This window comes from Neodiprion virginianus, chromosome 6 (genome assembly GCF_021901495.1).
Source record: "Neodiprion virginianus isolate iyNeoVirg1 chromosome 6, iyNeoVirg1.1, whole genome shotgun sequence".
NCBI classification, from domain to species: domain Eukaryota; kingdom Metazoa; phylum Arthropoda; class Insecta; order Hymenoptera; family Diprionidae; genus Neodiprion; species Neodiprion virginianus.
Genome location: NC_060882.1, coordinates 22,965,477 through 22,983,565, shown reverse-complemented (window position 1 = coordinate 22,983,565; position 18,089 = coordinate 22,965,477). Strand labels below are relative to the sequence as shown.

Below are 18,089 nucleotides of genomic sequence, written 5' to 3'. Positions count from 1 at the left end.
GATGCATTGGGGCTTAAGCTATGGCTGCGACACTGTATGAGTATAATTCTATTTCTACTCATTCCTTCTCATTCTTTATAGTTCACCTGTCCGTATACCCGTACGTAAATAAACGTGTTTTCGGCCTATAATAATATTAATCTTGTTCGTTTCGGACGAATTCTCATGACGTAGGTATATACCTATAAAACTAGTACGCTTCACGCTAGTAGGTTATGCAAACAAAGTATTAATTGACATTTATTGATATTGAAATTGGCAAAACCAGCCTGCATCAAAGACTTTAAAACCTAATCATACCCTCAGTAGAAAGTAATCAGGTATAACCTGTTCAAGGGAGTACATGCAGTTTTTACAACGTAAAATTTTCTGTCTCTGAGAAATTGGATTATCGAGGAAAGCTGTGTGTGTTCTCTTAAGCATGCACGCAAAAGCACGTGTTTCACAGATTTAATATAAGATCGAAACCCGCTGCGTAACGAAACATGTCAACACCAACAAATATTCGATCTCTGCAGGATGTTAGGACTGGGAAAATTCACGCTTACAATTAATTTGAAATCGATTTTATTTCCTGCGGTATTCACAATAATAACTCACACGTAGAAACGTAGAGTACCTACCTGAATTAGGACGATATAGTCACAGGATAATTGTAGTTATACATAGTTATATACAAATACAAGTCATTCAATAATCGAGGTCGAATTTCACTGCTCGTTTGCCTGAATTACGATTGTATGATTATCATCCCACCCATCACAGTAAAGAGTGTTAACGATGTTAGAAAAGTGGTTATATAGCATATTATAATTAGGAAATGGAAAAATATCCAGGATGTACGACCTGCGACTATGCCCATTTCTAAAAACCTTTTTTTCTCGACTTTACAGATGCGAGGTATATATATATTTTTTTTTTTGTGAAACCTTGCCAAGTGTCAGGTCAATACAGCCTTCGCATCTTGGTTTGTTCTCTTTTGCACATCGCCTGCCTTTTTACAAAAGACGATGATGCCTTTGAGACTAAACGGAAAAACTAATTCGCTGGACCAATAAATTTTAGTGTTAATGTGCAGACAGAAGAAAGTTTATTGCAATAAATAGAATGTTAAAAAGTTTAACTAACGGGTTTGCTAAGTTGGGAAGCTGACTTAGCTATATTTAAAAAAGCTTTGTTATTTCGCTTTGACAGCCGAAATTCTAGCTATCTTTATATTGAGACTAAAATTTGCCAGCCTAGCGAATTGTTTTTTTTTTTTTTTCGTGCACAGCATAATTCGAGAAATGAGTTGACCGGTGGTTTTCCGCATTCGAAAATCGATATTAAATGAAAAAAATAATCATAATTTGTCTCAGCTCACCCCGCGGAAATATTCCACCGAGTTCTTGGCATGCAAAAGCAAAGTGATTCCAAACTGAGAAGGCATATTTATAGCAGAGGGGTTGCCACCCTCGACGAGTTGCTCACGGAGTTGAAAATTACTAAGCGCGTGCAGTGGGAGAAACACGGAATTCAAGTTTTTTGCTACTGAAAAGTTTTATTATTCTAAGCTCCAAAGTGAAAGGAATACGATGCTTTAACTACGCGCGCGCACGAAGCGTAGCGAAGGCGTGAGAAGAGAAGAAAACGAGATCTAGAGAAAAAAAATAAATAAAAAATAATAACGGTATGAAAAAAAAATAATAAAATAACGCCAGTAAGCTGATTATGGTTGCGCGAAAACGACTCCCTCGAGATTTTAACTTATTTACCGTTATACATATATACATTATATGTATATGTAGCAGGTATAAAAGGCATAACACTGTATACACGGAGCCCTCTGTGGCACATATATACATATATACGTATACATAACAGTACATTGTTTTGTGTAAAATCAGAGTAGCATCTGTGTATGTTCGTATGTATTCAGAAATATTCACAAATTTACTTATAATGCGTATTAGACTGTGTCAAAAAAATTAACCATTAACATTTTTTCAAATTCAAGTCGAATATATTCTTCTCAATGACCAAAAAACGACGCGTTCCAAGTCTTAGCTCTTAATATTAATATTCAGAGGTGTCTCATTGCGATTTTCTACAATTTCATTTCCGTTCTACCTGTATCCGCTGAAATTTTAACCACCTTACCGTACGTTTCACGTGACGGAATTGTGGGCTGCAGAATAATGTAAACGTTCAGGGGGATCAAAGGTTTCTAGTTGCGTTCCAAATGAGTTTTTAGTTCTACTACTTTTTATTTCTGAGAAAAGGAAACGACTCCGCTTTTCCGTGGGTCTTTTGACGCGTTCGGCTGATTATTTTTGCTAGAGAAATTACAACCGAGGAACAAAGTGGCAATCGACGCTCCCGTCGTGTCGAGATGATTCGTTTTCTGTTGGTTGTATCTCATTCCTTTGTTTCGGGGTAAAAGGACTGGATTGCAAATGGCAACGAGAATGAATAAATTCAAATGAAGTACTTCCCTCACTTTTTATACCGCGGCCCCGCAAAGTTGGGAGTGAAGAAGTCCGAAAGACAGAGAGATGGCTACGTAGGCATCGCACAGGGTATAAGATACTTGTTACGTGTTCCGAAAGTCGAGCTACTCCCCCGAGACCATTGGCAAAGTTTACAAGCGAACTGAGCGCAGCCGAATGAACTGAAGCAATTAAAGCCATAACGATAGTAATAAAAATAATAATGTAAATAATAAAATTGTAACGTTCGGACATCAATTAATGACGAAAGTCAAAACCGAGGAAATGCCAAGGTGGAATCGGCCAGGTAGATATCAAATTGTCCCAGAGCGGGATGACGTTTCGTTGAAACGTTCTACATGCAGGGAAAAAATTGTAATGTAGATTTTAAATCTCCCGTTGTAAATATATGGACAACACTTTATTCGAGTCAAATCTACCTGAGCATATTGTAACTCTTACTATTGGTTTTGTAACTCTTATTATCGGATTTGTAAATCTTGCCAAAATTGCTGTAGATTTAACTCGAAAAAAGTGCTGTCCATATATTCACCACAGGCGATGTAAAACGTACAATATTTTTCTAACCGTGTACGTTTTAAAAATTTTACAGCAGTGGCTTGAAGGGAGGAGAGAACAGAAGGACCTCTTCGCGACTTGACCTTTTTTTCTAATTGCATGCCGGGTGAAGTTAAAACCTGGTGGTAAAAATAAACCTCTGTTCCCAGTAGAATTGGTGTCTCGTTTTATTTCGCATTCTATGTAACTATACGAAAGGCTAACCAGAAAGGCGTAGGTACCGATGAAGTACCCTCACACCTTGCGCGTTGAGTATGCCGACCCTTTGAACCGCTCGGGGACGATATCGAGTAACACATAAAAAACGGACAAATCCAAAAACTTTCCTCCGTACTCGTTGGCCAGACCGGAACCTGAAATGAGACTGCGCGATGAGATGTAAATCAGAGAGCTCCGGTTGACACGTTTCTCGAGGGATCGCGGGCAATTGTGAAGGGTGCAGCTTGTAACAGAGACAGTTAACTGTAATCGAATATCGGACGAAACGTGCCGAGAGTCAATGGAACTTGAGAAATGGATCTGCGAATCTCATACAATGAGGAATTACTTGAGCTTTAAATTCACAATCAGTAGCGAGCGAAGGTCCGCACAGCCTGAGGGGCGTAAAAATTTTCTGTGAAAGATTTTCGTATTTACCGTTCGTTCATTACTTTGGAAGGAGAGGATTAACAGCTGTAATTACTAGGCTTATTTTTTTTCAAACACATTCCTTTCTGGGATGGTAAGGTCCCCCAAGCGCATTACGTCGATGTATAAAACTTTCGTCGTTATGTATGTGAATATTTCGCGAATTAATTAATCAGTCATTTTTAAGCAATGTCCCTGAAAGACATGTCATCCGTACACTCTCCTCTCGACCAATCACGGACCGTGAAGGAGTGAATTCATAATTTGTTTTCTGTTCGAAAGACCCAGAAAATACAGAAGCAGCGGACCTTCAAAGGAAGTTGGAACTGTTGAACAATATAATGGGTCAGGAGGCGAGAGCGGAGCAGGCACGACGACAGATATTGTACACGGGACACTGTGAGTATCAGTAAATTATCTTCACCATTCAAATTCATGGCGACAATCAATCATCTACGAGTATTTGCGTTAATTTTTCACGTTTAAAAAAGAACCAATCGTGTACGCTAATCTTGAAAATCTTATGCAAGAATGCTTTTCATCCCCGTTAGATGAAAATCTGGAACCGCAGGGCTGCCCGGCAAATTTATCTTGCAACGACGTAAAGCTTGGGTATAATGTTGAGTTTGCTTTGACTGGGTTGATTTTGAATTTTAGCAGCCTAAGGTGAAGTCGCGTGGGCTGTTTATAGCCACGAGTTGCGCTCTTCGGATCCTCACTATCTTTAGATTCTCTTTACCCGGTGATACGAGACGTCTGGAAGCGTTAATATCCGTTTTCAGTATAAAGCTCTTGATAAGTATAATGCGAAGCCGACATAAGTTTCTTTTATACGATTCGTCGCCGAGCGAATTATACAGCAGCACAAGTTCAGCTCGACTGTTATATCGAGTGTACAATAGCATAAAAATACATTGGCACGAAAGTATCGTCTTGGAAACGATCAAGTGCCGCGACTGTTTCATTAATCACTGCGCGATATCGATTTGACGTGTTCAAACGGCATTTCCTTGCTCCGCAGGTATGAATTATACTCCGAGTGTTATGTAATGAAAAACTACCGAATTCCCTCTTTATCACGAACCGTTGCTGAGTAGCGTGACGATGGGTGATCATTTCTTTTATCCTACGTACAATTTCTCTCATATATATGTATACACATATTTCATCGGAACAATCAGCAATCGCCCCAAACTATCTGCCACTGTATCTTACAATGTGGAAGCCAAAGCTAACCGATAATCCCACGCATCTTCGTCCGCATGTGAGTATACACCCACCTATCGACTGGTAATAAATTCCGGAAATCCCACAAGCTATGCCCCATTCCTCGAGGAAATCGCGGTCGTCTGTTATATCTCCGCGAGCGTAACGCTTTCGGAGTCAATGACTCGGACCGCGAAGATAGTGGCATTAATCGTTAGTTTATATTGTAATCTTGCCGGAGTAAACCGTCCCTCGGTTAACAATAGGGGCTGGCTCTGTACCATCGCAAGGGTAAATTGTTTAAGTGTCAATCAGGATGGGTACCGAGTTGACGCACTTAGCTGAGGGCTAATTTTACCAGGAAGATGGAGAACAGCCTTCCCGCCCCTGCAAGCCTCGAATGAACAAACATCGAGCGACCCGGTACGAGCAAGGACCTCTACTCGGAATAATAAACGCGGCCCCCGCCATTCCCCGTCTCTGCGAAACTCTTGTACAGTAGTCAAAACTCGTGTTAGGTCAGGCTGCAGCGCGGCGTGGCTGACTCGATGCTGAGCGTACCTACTGCGCCACGTCTCTACGTCGAGCTTAACGGACGTGGGAACCGAACTGTAAAGCTCTAATTGGCGGATAGAGACGTGTAAGGGTGGTCAGCCGCCAATCAGGGACTGCTAATTTGTCTTCGAAGCGTAGGGAGGTCGGTTGACAGGGATGGATCAAAATTCACCTGTCTAACACGTCGCTCGGAGATGAGAGGATCGCGTCATCTGCGTTTAATCCTCTCGTTTGACGTGGGTCGCGTTTTGTAAACTATTTGATTTCCTCGACACCGACTTTGCATCGAGACTTGTATCATCTTCGGTAGAACAAACGACAATTTTTTGCTTCTCTGAAAAGCGCAGACGAAACAAAGCTCTGCTGAGAAATAACCATTTGAGCAAGAACTCCGACGCACTAATGAATTTCTTCGATTTTGCTTTGCGTATATAGTCAGACACGTCGAATCATTAGCGTGTGATTTATAGATTCGCATAGAAAGTCACTGAGGAATTTTAAATACAATGCGCATTTAAACAGCGCTTCTTTCAGATGGTATCAAGATTAATAGATAATTTTCATAGAGAGATCGAGGAAGTTTTTGCCCTAGAACATTGCACTTTGACTCGCGGGACTTTGAAAAGAGTCTTGAACCTTTCTTTGCTTGTTTTAGTTCAAGTTTACTCGAGTAAAAGTATTGTCGCGGGTAGCTAGAAGTTGCGGTAAGGCTTGGCGTATAATAAAAGCACAACCTTCGCAGTTGGGAACTCCTTTACACCTCCAGTATTCACCTCAACTAGTACGCCACGTCCCCGCAAACCAGCGGGTCTTGACCCGTTAATATCGTGTTAAATTGGACTGATTAATTTCAGCTGGGTACTCCGAGGACTCGGACTACACGTCGGATTTAAACTACCCGGTCGGTGGCCAGGGCGCGAATAGCTCCGCCTCCCAGTTTCGCACCGCTGCAAACCAACTGGCCACTCCGCAGCGATCGTTGGAAACATCGAGGGAAAATAGCTACGAGAGGGACGATCATCAGGTTGAGTTGTGCACATTTTTCCCACCACTTTAAAGACCACCGTTAGTCACACGTACGCGGGTGAACCCACACATCCGTATAACGTCCGTGGCACACGTCAGGTGTAAAACGTTCCGAAAGATAAGCCCGCGAGCCAAATTGCAGCACTGCAGTGTGGAAATAACGTTGGGCCAATTGATTGGATTGACTCGGTATCGATCTGTGCATTCGGCGGACCGCGTATCATCCACGTGGCGAACGTGTTATTTCTGTCGCCTAGGGAGCTTATAAGCTTGGGTAAAAAGGCGAGTGTCAAAGAGGCGCAGCAGCGATCTATCGATCGGTTAAGGGGGGCTTTGCTGCTTTTGGTGCTCGCCTCGTGAACGCAGCTTTGCGAATAACCGCGCGTTAACAGCTGGTAGTTTGTATTCGATCAATTTCAATTAAAAACAAAGTGGTTAACGTATAACGGTCAAAAGTCGGTAGCGTACGACTGCCGTCCGATTACAGGTACAGAATTCTCTTGCCTCGTTGAATCTGTTAATCCATCCATTTTACTGCTACGCTGCACGGTATTGCAATTAGTTTGCCCGCGGCTCTTGTAGAAATTCGCTAGTTCTCCATTCGCTATGTGTGTGCGGCTCAACAAGGACTGCATTAGCTCCCTAAATAACTTTACATTCAATTGAATATTGCCACCGTTGTTATTATCGCGCAGGTCTGCTGAACTTGTACGTTATTATTTTTTCTAATTCGCTTTACGATGTGCACTGGAAATGGTAATGCGGTGTTGAATTTAAAACCTGAGCTCGAAATTTTACACGCCAGTCCGTTCCACGTTAATTGATATATGACTATACTTGAACAAGTGAAACACTTGACGATGCTAAACTCGTTTTAATTTTATTCGAATTGTTCGGTAATTTTGCCAGGCTCGGTAATAATACGGTGTGCATACTTACCGCGAAAGGTACAATTTGAGGATATCAATGCGTGATTAAATTAGTCCTGTAACAGGCAAGCTTCCGTCGACTCGGAAGTTAAACGATACATTAACGAGGTTAATAATTGAGAATGACAAGTATATAGTGTATTAAATTGGTTAATAGGAGCGAAGCTCAGTTCCTGGTTAACAGAGGCTTTACTCCCCTCAGATTCCAGCTACGGTTGGCGGTCGACTGACAGCTGGAAGTTACGGTGGGTACGGTGGTCGAGGACACAGTCCAAGGTACGATGAACCTTATCCCGAAGAGGGGCGTTCCGGGAGGTACACCACCTCTCACGTCGGCGAAAGTTCCGAGCCTTTGTTTTACAACAGCAGGCCGCGACACTACAAGGAATCCAGGTAACGCCCGATCACTTTGTTTGCGATGTTTGCACCAGAGCCAACGTGAAATTTAAAAGTAATTGATTTAACGGTTGAATGTAGCGTCTCTGACTGGAAGGGATTTTTCGACGATGATGTGCCGAGAGACTCTGTGTGGTGTAAGAAATATGCGATAGCTATTTTCGTACCAAGGGCGTAAAGTATTACGCCCGTGGTGCGAAAAATATTTTTACGAAACGATGACGAAAAGTAGTGAACACTTGAGTCGTATTATTCGAAAGGTGTAAATTTATTCTGTAAAACGTTTTTATTACCCGTGGATTATTCCTTGATAAAAGTTCACCTACCATTTCACGTAACGAGCTGCAGGTATTGAGAGTTCATAAAATGTAACGGTTTGCGTTTAATTCACCGTTGCAAAAGCCATTAAAATCTAATCTATTTTCCTGGCTGTCTTCGAGTCGGAGTCTATGTTTCGAACGACCATCTCACTCGACGTACAAGTGGACACTCGAGCAGGCAGTCTCGTAATACCCTCTAGTCGTATAAGCCCTGGATTCTAGGCCAACGAAGGACTGATAAAACGTGAACCTCGACAAAGAGTCAGTTTCTTTTAACGTGTGCTCTTCTCGACGGAGTTTAGAAGGAAAAATAACAAGACGAAAGAACTGGGACTGGGAGACCTATTCTTGAGGAGCGAGCGAGACTCTTTCTTGTCTTCGAAACTCCTCAAACCTGTCTCTATGATTCAAGTGTTAATTATTTAGAATCTCGACGAATACTTGACTTAGTTGTGGATGCAGTACAGAGTCTCTCGCTAGTCAGAGATGTACCTTGATTTCTAATAGCTGGATGGCGTCGTCTTCTCCCTCGCAGGAGAAGGTAACGTTGCCCACTCTCCTCGTAACTCTACCAGCGAGAAGTCTGAAACAAGGAATACCGCAATTAGTCTGATACTTGTACCGGCATAGCCTTCGCACTTAGTAGCTAGTCGTTTCAATCAGACAACAGCCTGAGGTAGCGATCGGTGATGATTTTGCCGGAATAACTGTCGTTTCGGTATTGTAGAATACACGTACGTAATGTAGGGTATGATAGAAAACTTTAGTGCCGGCTCACCGTTAATGTTTGACGATGATGTAGCAGCTCGTGTATTATGTTACTGATACAGAATTTCTGCATTGCAAGGAGCATGGATTGCTGGCCGAGTTCCGTGGCTAAACTGACTACAATATGCACTGTGCCCGGTTCGATATTGTGGAGTATTGACATAGTGCAATAGCATCGTAATATCGATTTCAAATAATTTGCGTTGCATCTATTTATGCAGCCAGTTGAGACCCAGGACTTTGCCACGATGAAAATTAAGTTTATACAAAGTCGAGCAGACTCGGTGTAAAACGATCAGACGTTAATAACAGCGCAACAGCATGAAGTACGTGTGTGTGTCGAAATTGTAAGAGATCGCATTCGAACGTAGAAATGTATTATGAATGTTCGTAAATCGTACAGGCTGCAGCACAAGAGGCTGCAACAATCATATCCTTGAAACATTTGTAGATGTTTTCTCATTCTCTTTCTTGTTCTACGTCTCCTTGAGTTACGTGTAAATGTTATTTGAGCAGGTAACGTACATAAGTACCCCACTACACGTAGGTCTTATAAGGAAATGATTGTGCAAACATGATGTTATACTATACAGAAGCTTTCTTCAAAAGATTTAATTACCAAGAAAATACTATAGGCATTATGGTAATGAAATTTGAGCAGAGATTTTAATTTAGCTTGAATCTTAATTTGATTGTTTTTGTTTTTATGTTTTTTTTTCCGTTCTTCTGACACGGTACTCATATTTTTCATGGAACAGACGGCGGAAGCACACGTGGGACCAGGACGACAGGTATGAGACTGGCCAAGTAAAAAATAGCTGAACATTTTCACTTTCTTGAATCACAAATTTTCATATGATACTCACTTCGAATAGTCGCAGCTGGAAACTTTCAAACACATACAAGTTTAGTCGTCACTACATCGCATTTTTTCATTTCGAATATCACCGTTATACATCACATCGGTCAGCCCAAGGTGTTGAAGAAATTCAAAGAGGGGTCATTACGATTTGACCGACATGTTACTCATTACATATCGCATCCGTAGTCACATAGTTATACTAGTAACATTGGCTTGAATCACCTTCACGTATATATATTGATTACAATATGAATCGTTGAATGTAGCTTGAAGAATAGACGGCAAATGTTTCATCGCTGATTATAGTAATTATGGTCATTTAGCATTCATTATCATGTTTCGAAAGTGATTTACTTGGTGGGGGAAATTTTTCATTCTCATTCTCGTTTCAGCCAGGACGGGTGGTACAGCGAAGGTTACCAAGACTACCATGGCACGCGGACCAAGGGAGAAGGCAGTATTTTCAGCGAATTGGATTTTCTCACGAGCACGACGACGACGAATACAGCCTCGAAAAAGAGAGGTACTTTCAGAAATAAATCAATCGACGTTCCCTCTCCGGCTCCCTACAGCTCCTTAGAGCTCCTTAGAATTATAATATACGTATATAAAGCCGAAATTTTCCGGGACGGCAGTAATTTTTTCTTACGACACGGAGTGCTTTTCCAAACTCTCGGGAAACTACAGATCAGATATTAAGTTCGGTCCGAAATTTCCCGGAGTTGTGAATTGCCATTTCTGAAGCATTCCTTCGTACTTCGAAGAATAGGTTGATACAAAAATGAACAATCCTCACGGTGCAAGGAATCGATTGTATTTAATTTTTCCAGACGCTCTTTACTCCGGATCCCAACGGAGGCCGTCGCTGGAACGACAGACGACTTTGTACGACGAGCATTCGCACTACCCTCAAGATTCGTACTTGAACAACCAGCATCCGGACGCGACGACGGACGCCAGGACGAGAAAGCTGAGCGCAACCTACCCCGAAAGCTTCACGGACATCAGTTATAACGAGTATTACGACCCCGTAACAGGATACGCCTACCAGGACGAGAGGTGAGTTACAGATTATTTCTCAGATAAAATTGAATATTGAACCTCGCTGCATGTCGAACCAATTTCTAGTGGAATTTGAACGACTGATAACCTCGAGCCAAGACTTTTCTCAACTAGTTAGTGCCCTGTGCTAAATACATGGATTAATTAGCCTTTCTGCGTTATGGCTAATAGAATTTTTTATGATTTTAACTAACCTTTTGTACGCTGACTCCTTCGTATCTCTCCACACTCGTTCGGAGAGATATTGACGTCTCAGAAGTTGGAAGTGTCCTCAGCCTCGTGGTTCCAGAAAGTTTTTCTCCTTTCCAATGACGCAACAAAGTTTTGCATTCAGACAAAGATCCCGTGATATCGTTAGTACAGTAAAAATAAAATCATTTCGACGAAATTGAAAGTACCGAACACTGGAACGCTGCCAATAGTTCAAATTTCATGCGCCCAATATCGTTATTCGCTTCCAGTCGACCTTGATCCGCACCTCTAAAAATAAAGGAATCAGAAAAAAGTGATAAATCGAACAGCTCAATCCAGCGCATAATCGCATTTGGAAACTGGCATAACGGTCGTGGGTACTAATTACATGACTAAAATATAGAGCATCTAGTTACATGCAACCATAAATTTCATCTCATCGCAGCTGTTATATATTCGCCTTACTGATGGATAACTGCGTCAATCGAAATTTCAGATACGGCCAAGACGAGGAGGACAGACAGTGGGATAGCGGGGGGAAGTGGTACCCACACGGTAGCACTCCTTATGAAAATTTTCGTAATCGTAGAAAAAATCTTCCTCAGAGACCTGCGTCTAGCATTGGAATCCATAGGCCGGAATATAGGCCAGCGGTCACCAGACAACGCAGTTATGACTCGGAGGAAATGGATTATAGGTAATTCGAAGAAAAAGGTTTTATCTAACAATAAGGCATTGGTTGCGACGTCAGATTCAGCACCATAATCGGTTTCTTGCTGGTTTTAATTGCACGATTTTTAAACCGTCGGACCAAACTTTCGTTGCACTACTTGAATATCTATTTATCACTAGTGATACTTTTTTTTTACTAAAAGTGTAGAGATCTGTATGATTTGTAAAGAAAGTTCTCAACAGATGCTCGACATAACTTGGAATTTTGTAGCTCGATCCATGTTTATAAGCTCTGTCTATAAGGACGTCATAAAGTTTGCGATTGCTTATAATGCAAAAGCTCCCTCTTTTACTTTGACTGACGAGTAAGATCGACCAGCCTCGTCGTTGTCTGTTCAGCCAAATGTAAACTACTCGATAATTTGTATACACACGATTTGTACGCATGAGCAAGTATTCAAGTATCGTGCCACGTCGTGTGGGGATAGGAAGAAAAAAGAACTACAAGGAAAGAAATAATATTAAAGCATCTGAGAATATTAATTTTTAATCAAGTATTCAACATTGTTTTACTGGATTACTTGAAATATAATCTAGCATCGCAGATGAAAAGTTGAAGTTCGTTCGAATATATGAGAAAAAAATTTACTGTGTTATAGCTTTTGTATTTATAATTAAGCTCATTCGTTTCACAGATACATGTAGTAACAAGTAGAAAATAGTTATTTCAGTAAAACTGAAATAGCACTCAGCTCAAAATGGCGCAGGCACGAACCAGGATAAAAGTTAAGGGGACGCGTAAGCTTCTTAGTTTTGAAAATTATTGCCAACAATCCGATTATAGCATCAACCGCGGCTCTCTATATTTCTGAGAGGGATTACTATCGCTGTTCCCGAAATTTGAAGGGTTGAGCTCTGGTTGAAGAAGTTCCAAATCTTCCTGTATACTCAGGATACAATCAGGGTTTGGAAATTTTTAGCTTACTCATAAAACGCGGTGGTAATTTCGTCGCGAGTTAATATTCCGGTCGATATACCGCATAATCCGAAATTGGTTAAGAGCATGGGTATATTCTACACGAGAAGCGAAACTGTTCATTTTTTTCAAGCAATCGATGTAATCACTAGACTCAAGTTACACGGACGTGCGTTATAATAAAATCAAAATGATGTAACCAAAATTAGAGTTCACGATACCCATATTCTAAGAATATGTTATCGCAGCGATAAATGTCAGTTCGTAACTTAACTGAAATGGGTGGTCGTTAGATAGTCGATTATTAGATAGGTTTATCCGTCACCGGCACACGACCACCGGCATCGCCACCATCGCTTTAACCACCACCCACGCATTTAATTAAGGTGTTTTTTTTGTATAGTGGACCAACGTCACGGCGTCGAAAAACCCTTCAACCCCAGCGTAGGCCGATGTCGCGACAGGAAGGCACCGGCAAAAAGTTACCCCCAACTCCAACGAAACCGAGTAGCATTTTAGTCGGTAAAAAACCTGCCTCACTTCCAACGACCCCGGGGAGACAGCTGCCCAGGACTAGAACACCGTCCGAGGAGGGATACTACAAGTCTGATTACAACGAGGATTACAACTACGCGTACCAGAGCCAGGACAACCTGCCGCAGGATACGTACACGGAAAATGTTTACGGTGAGGCGTATCTCGGGCTCAAGGACTCTTCGTATCAGCAACCATACACCCAAACTTACACCACCGACTACTCGGCAGACACGTACAACGACTCGGCCGTACAAGACCAGGGAATTTACAATCAGGCGATAGGTCAGTATCCCAAGGAGTACGATCAGAGCAGGTTACAAGACGGACCTTACGAGGAGTCGACCTACAACGCGCAGCAAGCGTACGAGCAAAGCAAGGCGGTAGGCTACCAGGAACCTTATCAAGACCCCTACGACCAAACGACTCACGACAATTATGGAAAGGCCGTGCTCGATCCTTACCAAACGTCGCAAGGACGGACCAGCGACGAGTACGTGGAACCTGGGGTCGTCGAAAACGCGATGGACTCGACGTCGTACAAAGATACAGGGTACCAACAAACGCCTGATAATTATCAGGAGCAGTATCCCGGTCACTACGACTCGCAGTACAACGTTCCCGCTTCCGTGAGTTACGAGCAGACGAGTCTGGCCCAGGGAAACTACCAGGACAGCTTCGATCAAAACAATGTCACGGAGGCTTATGATCCTGCGATATATCAGAAGCCTTACGATCAGCCGACTGAAGAGAATTACCAGGACAAATATGCGGACCAATATGTCGTTCCGACGTCGGGGGCGTATGGCGATGGGTACCAGGAAGATTTCGGTCGAGAACCGGTCCCGGTTTCTCAGGCGCAGTACGACGAGTCCTACAAGCAGCAGGATATGTACCAGGACCAATACACGGCGTACAAAGAGGCATATGTAAACGAGGGTCAGACTGACTACAAAGATGATTACCAGCACCAGTACCAGGATCAAGACTACACCGAGCAGTACGACGATTCGTACCAGGAGTCGTATCAAGAATCTTTCGAGAAGTACAAGGAAGGCGAGATGGCGGAGATGGAAAGGCGGCAGAGCGAAGTGCCGGAACTTTCCGTCACGACCCCGCGAGGCCAGACCAGGCTGAACGGTTACCCTTCGAGCGAGTCGGAATACTTTTACCCTTCTCAGGACAATCAGGTGATTTCGCCGTTGGGCTTGTCGAGGAAAAAGAAGCTCGGTAAGCGAGAAGCGAATCCTCTTCAACAGCAGAACACCGATTCTCTTGAGTCCAGAGACGACGAACTGAAAGAGTCCTTCGAGACCGCGGTCAGCTCCATTGGCAGCAGCCAGACCAGAAGAGGGTTTTCCGAGTATTCGACAGCCGGAGAATCGAGTCCTACGGCGGCCACGCTGGTCGACTCACCTCAAGGGCAGCGTCAAGGCCAAATCCCAGTGTCGGGACTCACGTCAGCCAACCACGTGGTGGTGGGCAGTCAAGCAAATGTGACGGTCGTTACGACGTCGGCGGTTGTTCACAACGGGTCGGCGATAACGACGAACGGAAAAAGGTTGACAAGAACCGACTCGTATCAGACGGAAATAATGGAGGACGAGTATCAGGACGTTGTTCCAAGTGAACCCCGGAGAAAAGACTCGCAGCTTTCCCATCAAAGTATCAGCAGTCAGCCCTCCGTTCATTCCCAACAGAAGCCAAAATTAACTAGAGGCGAACCTTACGCGACAGATCACATGTCGAGGGATGATTCCTATGATAATTTATCCAGGAAGGACTCTTACGCACAGTCGGTGAGGAGGGATTCTTACGGATCTATCCACACTCAAGACGGGTTCAAACCCCCGCTCAACAGGACCGATTCGTATCAACAGAGGGAATTGTCCAGGGGTGGATCATACGCCCAAAATTTCAACGCGCCTCAGCCCATATCCAGGGCCGAAAGCTATCAGAGAGGGTATTTTAAACAACAGGACTCTATGGAGGACACCGATATTGTTCTTAGCAACACTGTAAACGGAGAGTACAAAATGAGAGACGAAACTCTTGAAAGGTAATTGCTATACTTGTCTACGTACCAATTGATCTAAGTTTTGTTTATGTCATTGAATCCGGACTTATATTTGCCAGAAATTCTTCACGAGCTTTTTAGTTGCACAATATTTTTGTAAAAGTCTCATATGTCGATTGTTGTACTAACAGGTATCAACGTGGAGAAGAAGCCATGATTCGAGGGTCTAGGGAAAACTCTTTGGTCGAGCCCTATAAGGGGACGCCACCCACATCACACTCCATCAGTCCTCAAGGTTTGCCTTATTTCATTCAATTGTCGATCGAATCAAAAACGTCGCAATGTTGAAATTTAGATGTCTTTCATATCATGATCTCCAACTTCCAAATTTTTTTGTTTTTCGTCAATGAGATTCAGTCTCAAAGGTTGCAGACCTCGTTGATTTTGAATTTGACGTTTAAATTAACGAAAACAAAATGGTCGATTCAACGACTGACACAAATGAAGAACGACTTTATTGTAAAGAAAGACGTGGATATCAAGAAATGTTATTTAATACCTCAATGATTTTTACGCAGGGAGCGTGATCAAGCAAGCGTCCTTAGACGAGAGCGTGCAGATGGATACACCTCCGAGAAGTCCACCAGAACCACCTGCGGACGAAGAACTCCTTGATCTGGTAGGATCTGTTCCTGTACCGACTCAACTGAAAGAACGCACGGAGATGACACCGAAGCAGAGATGGCACTGGGCCTACAATAAGATCATCATGCAGTTAAACGTGAGTTGTTTTTTCACTCAAGTTACTTTTACAATTAGTACGACTGGCTGTTGACCACGATTTAGATGGAAGATATCTGTTGAGAACCAAATTTTTATACCTTCAAAATATTGGTAGCAACTGCAAAAACAAAACTGTCACAAGCGTTTTAGAGGTTTAAAACTCGACTGAAGGTTGTCAAACAATAAGCTTTCTGTTTTGAAACAACAATCATAGTCATTGCAACCACTCAAACTCTGCCTACAATGGTGGTGTTGGAAACGTTAAGGATTTCTCTGATTCTTAATTGTAAAATTAGATTTCATGAAGTTCCAGAATTGCGTTTATCGCGACATTCCTTATCTGAATGTGATTGAAGAAAAAATATTTGAAGAGTTCTAAATCATATTATGAAGTCCCCACTGTAATCTAAAAATCTATCTAAATCTTCATGTGTCTCCATTAACTGATTGTTAAGTTAATATTATCGAAATGAAACTTATATTTGCAAAACAATTCCCATTCGAATACCTACTGACAGCAGGATTAAAATATACATACGGAAGAAGGAAGCCACCTCTCTTGTCGTTTACACGTTGCACGCTGCAGAGAAGTTTGTCGCGAATTAACTAATCAAGCTTTCTCGTTTTCGAGCGAGTTTTTAGTAGCTTGATGTTTATTAAACTAGGTGGTATGACTATAGAGTGTAGGGAAAATCGTGTTCACCAGCATGCACATACCTATGGTCGTTAACTGAGCAGGGTTAACGTTTGAGGTCTGAATTGAGTTGCTAAAATTAGAGCTCCCATGAGTCGTTTATTATGTTCACCACCGTTCGTCTCTCTTCAATGACCACTTCAAGGTTTCCCGATTAACTGTCAGGGGGTAAGTTAATAACTTTTTTTAGAAGAGCTCTACTTTCCTGGCGAGGCTTAGTGTCACATTGCCTATCGTTATTAAACTAGCTTTCGCACGCTGGTTCATTTCCTCAATTAAACATCGTGATATACGATTTTACATGACTGCCACGCCTACTCGAACCGAGCTTTACGTTTTGTTTTTGCAGCACACACTGCGTTCTCCAGTAATCTTTCAACGCATAAATTCTATTCAAAGCCACATTTCTGACTAATCCGTCCTACCGAAAATACCATCTGTCATCGTAGAACTCGGTGAAGACAATAACTTAAAGGACCTCTTTAGAGTTACAGGAGTGGGAGACGGTTAACCCCTGTCATAAACTAACTTCTTGGAGCTGATAACATCCGTTCTCAACCCCAAATTCGCGTTCCATAATTCTGAACCTAGTACATTCGTAACGTTTGGAGATGCGACAAATTTTTTCATCTTTTTTTTTTCTTCTCTTCACTGATATCGCGTGCCACTAACCTCAGATTTTGTCCATGACTCGACTTACGACCCGCATTCTATTATACGATCCTTCGGGAAAAGAGAATGACATTGTCAAACATATTAGTCACCTACGCCAGCCAAGGCCATTGTGGAGTTGAATGGATCCACTGGACAACATTTTACTCGCGATAAAATTCGTTCATCGTGTATAAACTGGTGAGAAATTTTATGATGGATCACCGACCAGTGTCAGCCACGTTCTAAACTAGTATTGAAACTCGATTTTCTCACAAAACTGAATCTGGAATTATTCGTCGATTCGATTTATTGGTTTTTTTTTTTTTTATTTACTTTTCCGAATATTCGCCGGCACTTATTCAAGGCGGAGAATTCCCGAATGGCTTCGTGTATCGAGAGAACTTGGACTGCTCGAATTTACGGTGGTGGGAAAACTTTCATCATTGTCCTTCCTTACGGACGGCTGTATTTATTTGACACTCGTAAAAATCGGAGGACTCGATTCCTCTTGGCCACAGCGAAGCGAAGTTTCATTTTCGCCCGTGTAACGCGAATATTTGATTGACGGCAAAAGAGCGAGTTAATCCGATATCTGAGGCGAGAAACTTGACCTTCTGTAACAAGGGCTTCTCGCATCTGATACGCATTTCACTGGAACCGATAATAATTCTGAGCTTGAGAATACTCGCGCACTTTTAACCATCTGGACAGCGCGATGGTGGATCAAATTTGCAATTAATTTCCTGAAATATCCTATTCCTGACTATCC

At 42.4% G+C, this 18,089-nt stretch overlaps 1 protein-coding gene across 1 annotated transcript in view; it reads left to right on the top strand.

Annotated features, from left to right (window-relative positions):
* The window catches only part of LOC124307981 (uncharacterized), a 65,278-nt gene that overhangs the window by 34,189 nt on the left and 13,000 nt on the right, over positions 1–18,089 (top strand). The window contains exons 7-16 of the mRNA XM_046770234.1: positions 3,957–4,073; positions 6,290–6,459; positions 7,593–7,783; positions 9,633–9,665; positions 10,129–10,259; positions 10,567–10,795; positions 11,487–11,687; positions 13,042–15,231; positions 15,381–15,484; positions 15,768–15,970. Coding sequence (XP_046626190.1) covers positions 3,957–4,073; positions 6,290–6,459; positions 7,593–7,783; positions 9,633–9,665; positions 10,129–10,259; positions 10,567–10,795; positions 11,487–11,687; positions 13,042–15,231; positions 15,381–15,484; positions 15,768–15,970 — 3,569 coding nt within the window. The remainder of the gene's footprint in view (positions 1–3,956; positions 4,074–6,289; positions 6,460–7,592; positions 7,784–9,632; positions 9,666–10,128; positions 10,260–10,566; positions 10,796–11,486; positions 11,688–13,041; positions 15,232–15,380; positions 15,485–15,767; positions 15,971–18,089) is intronic.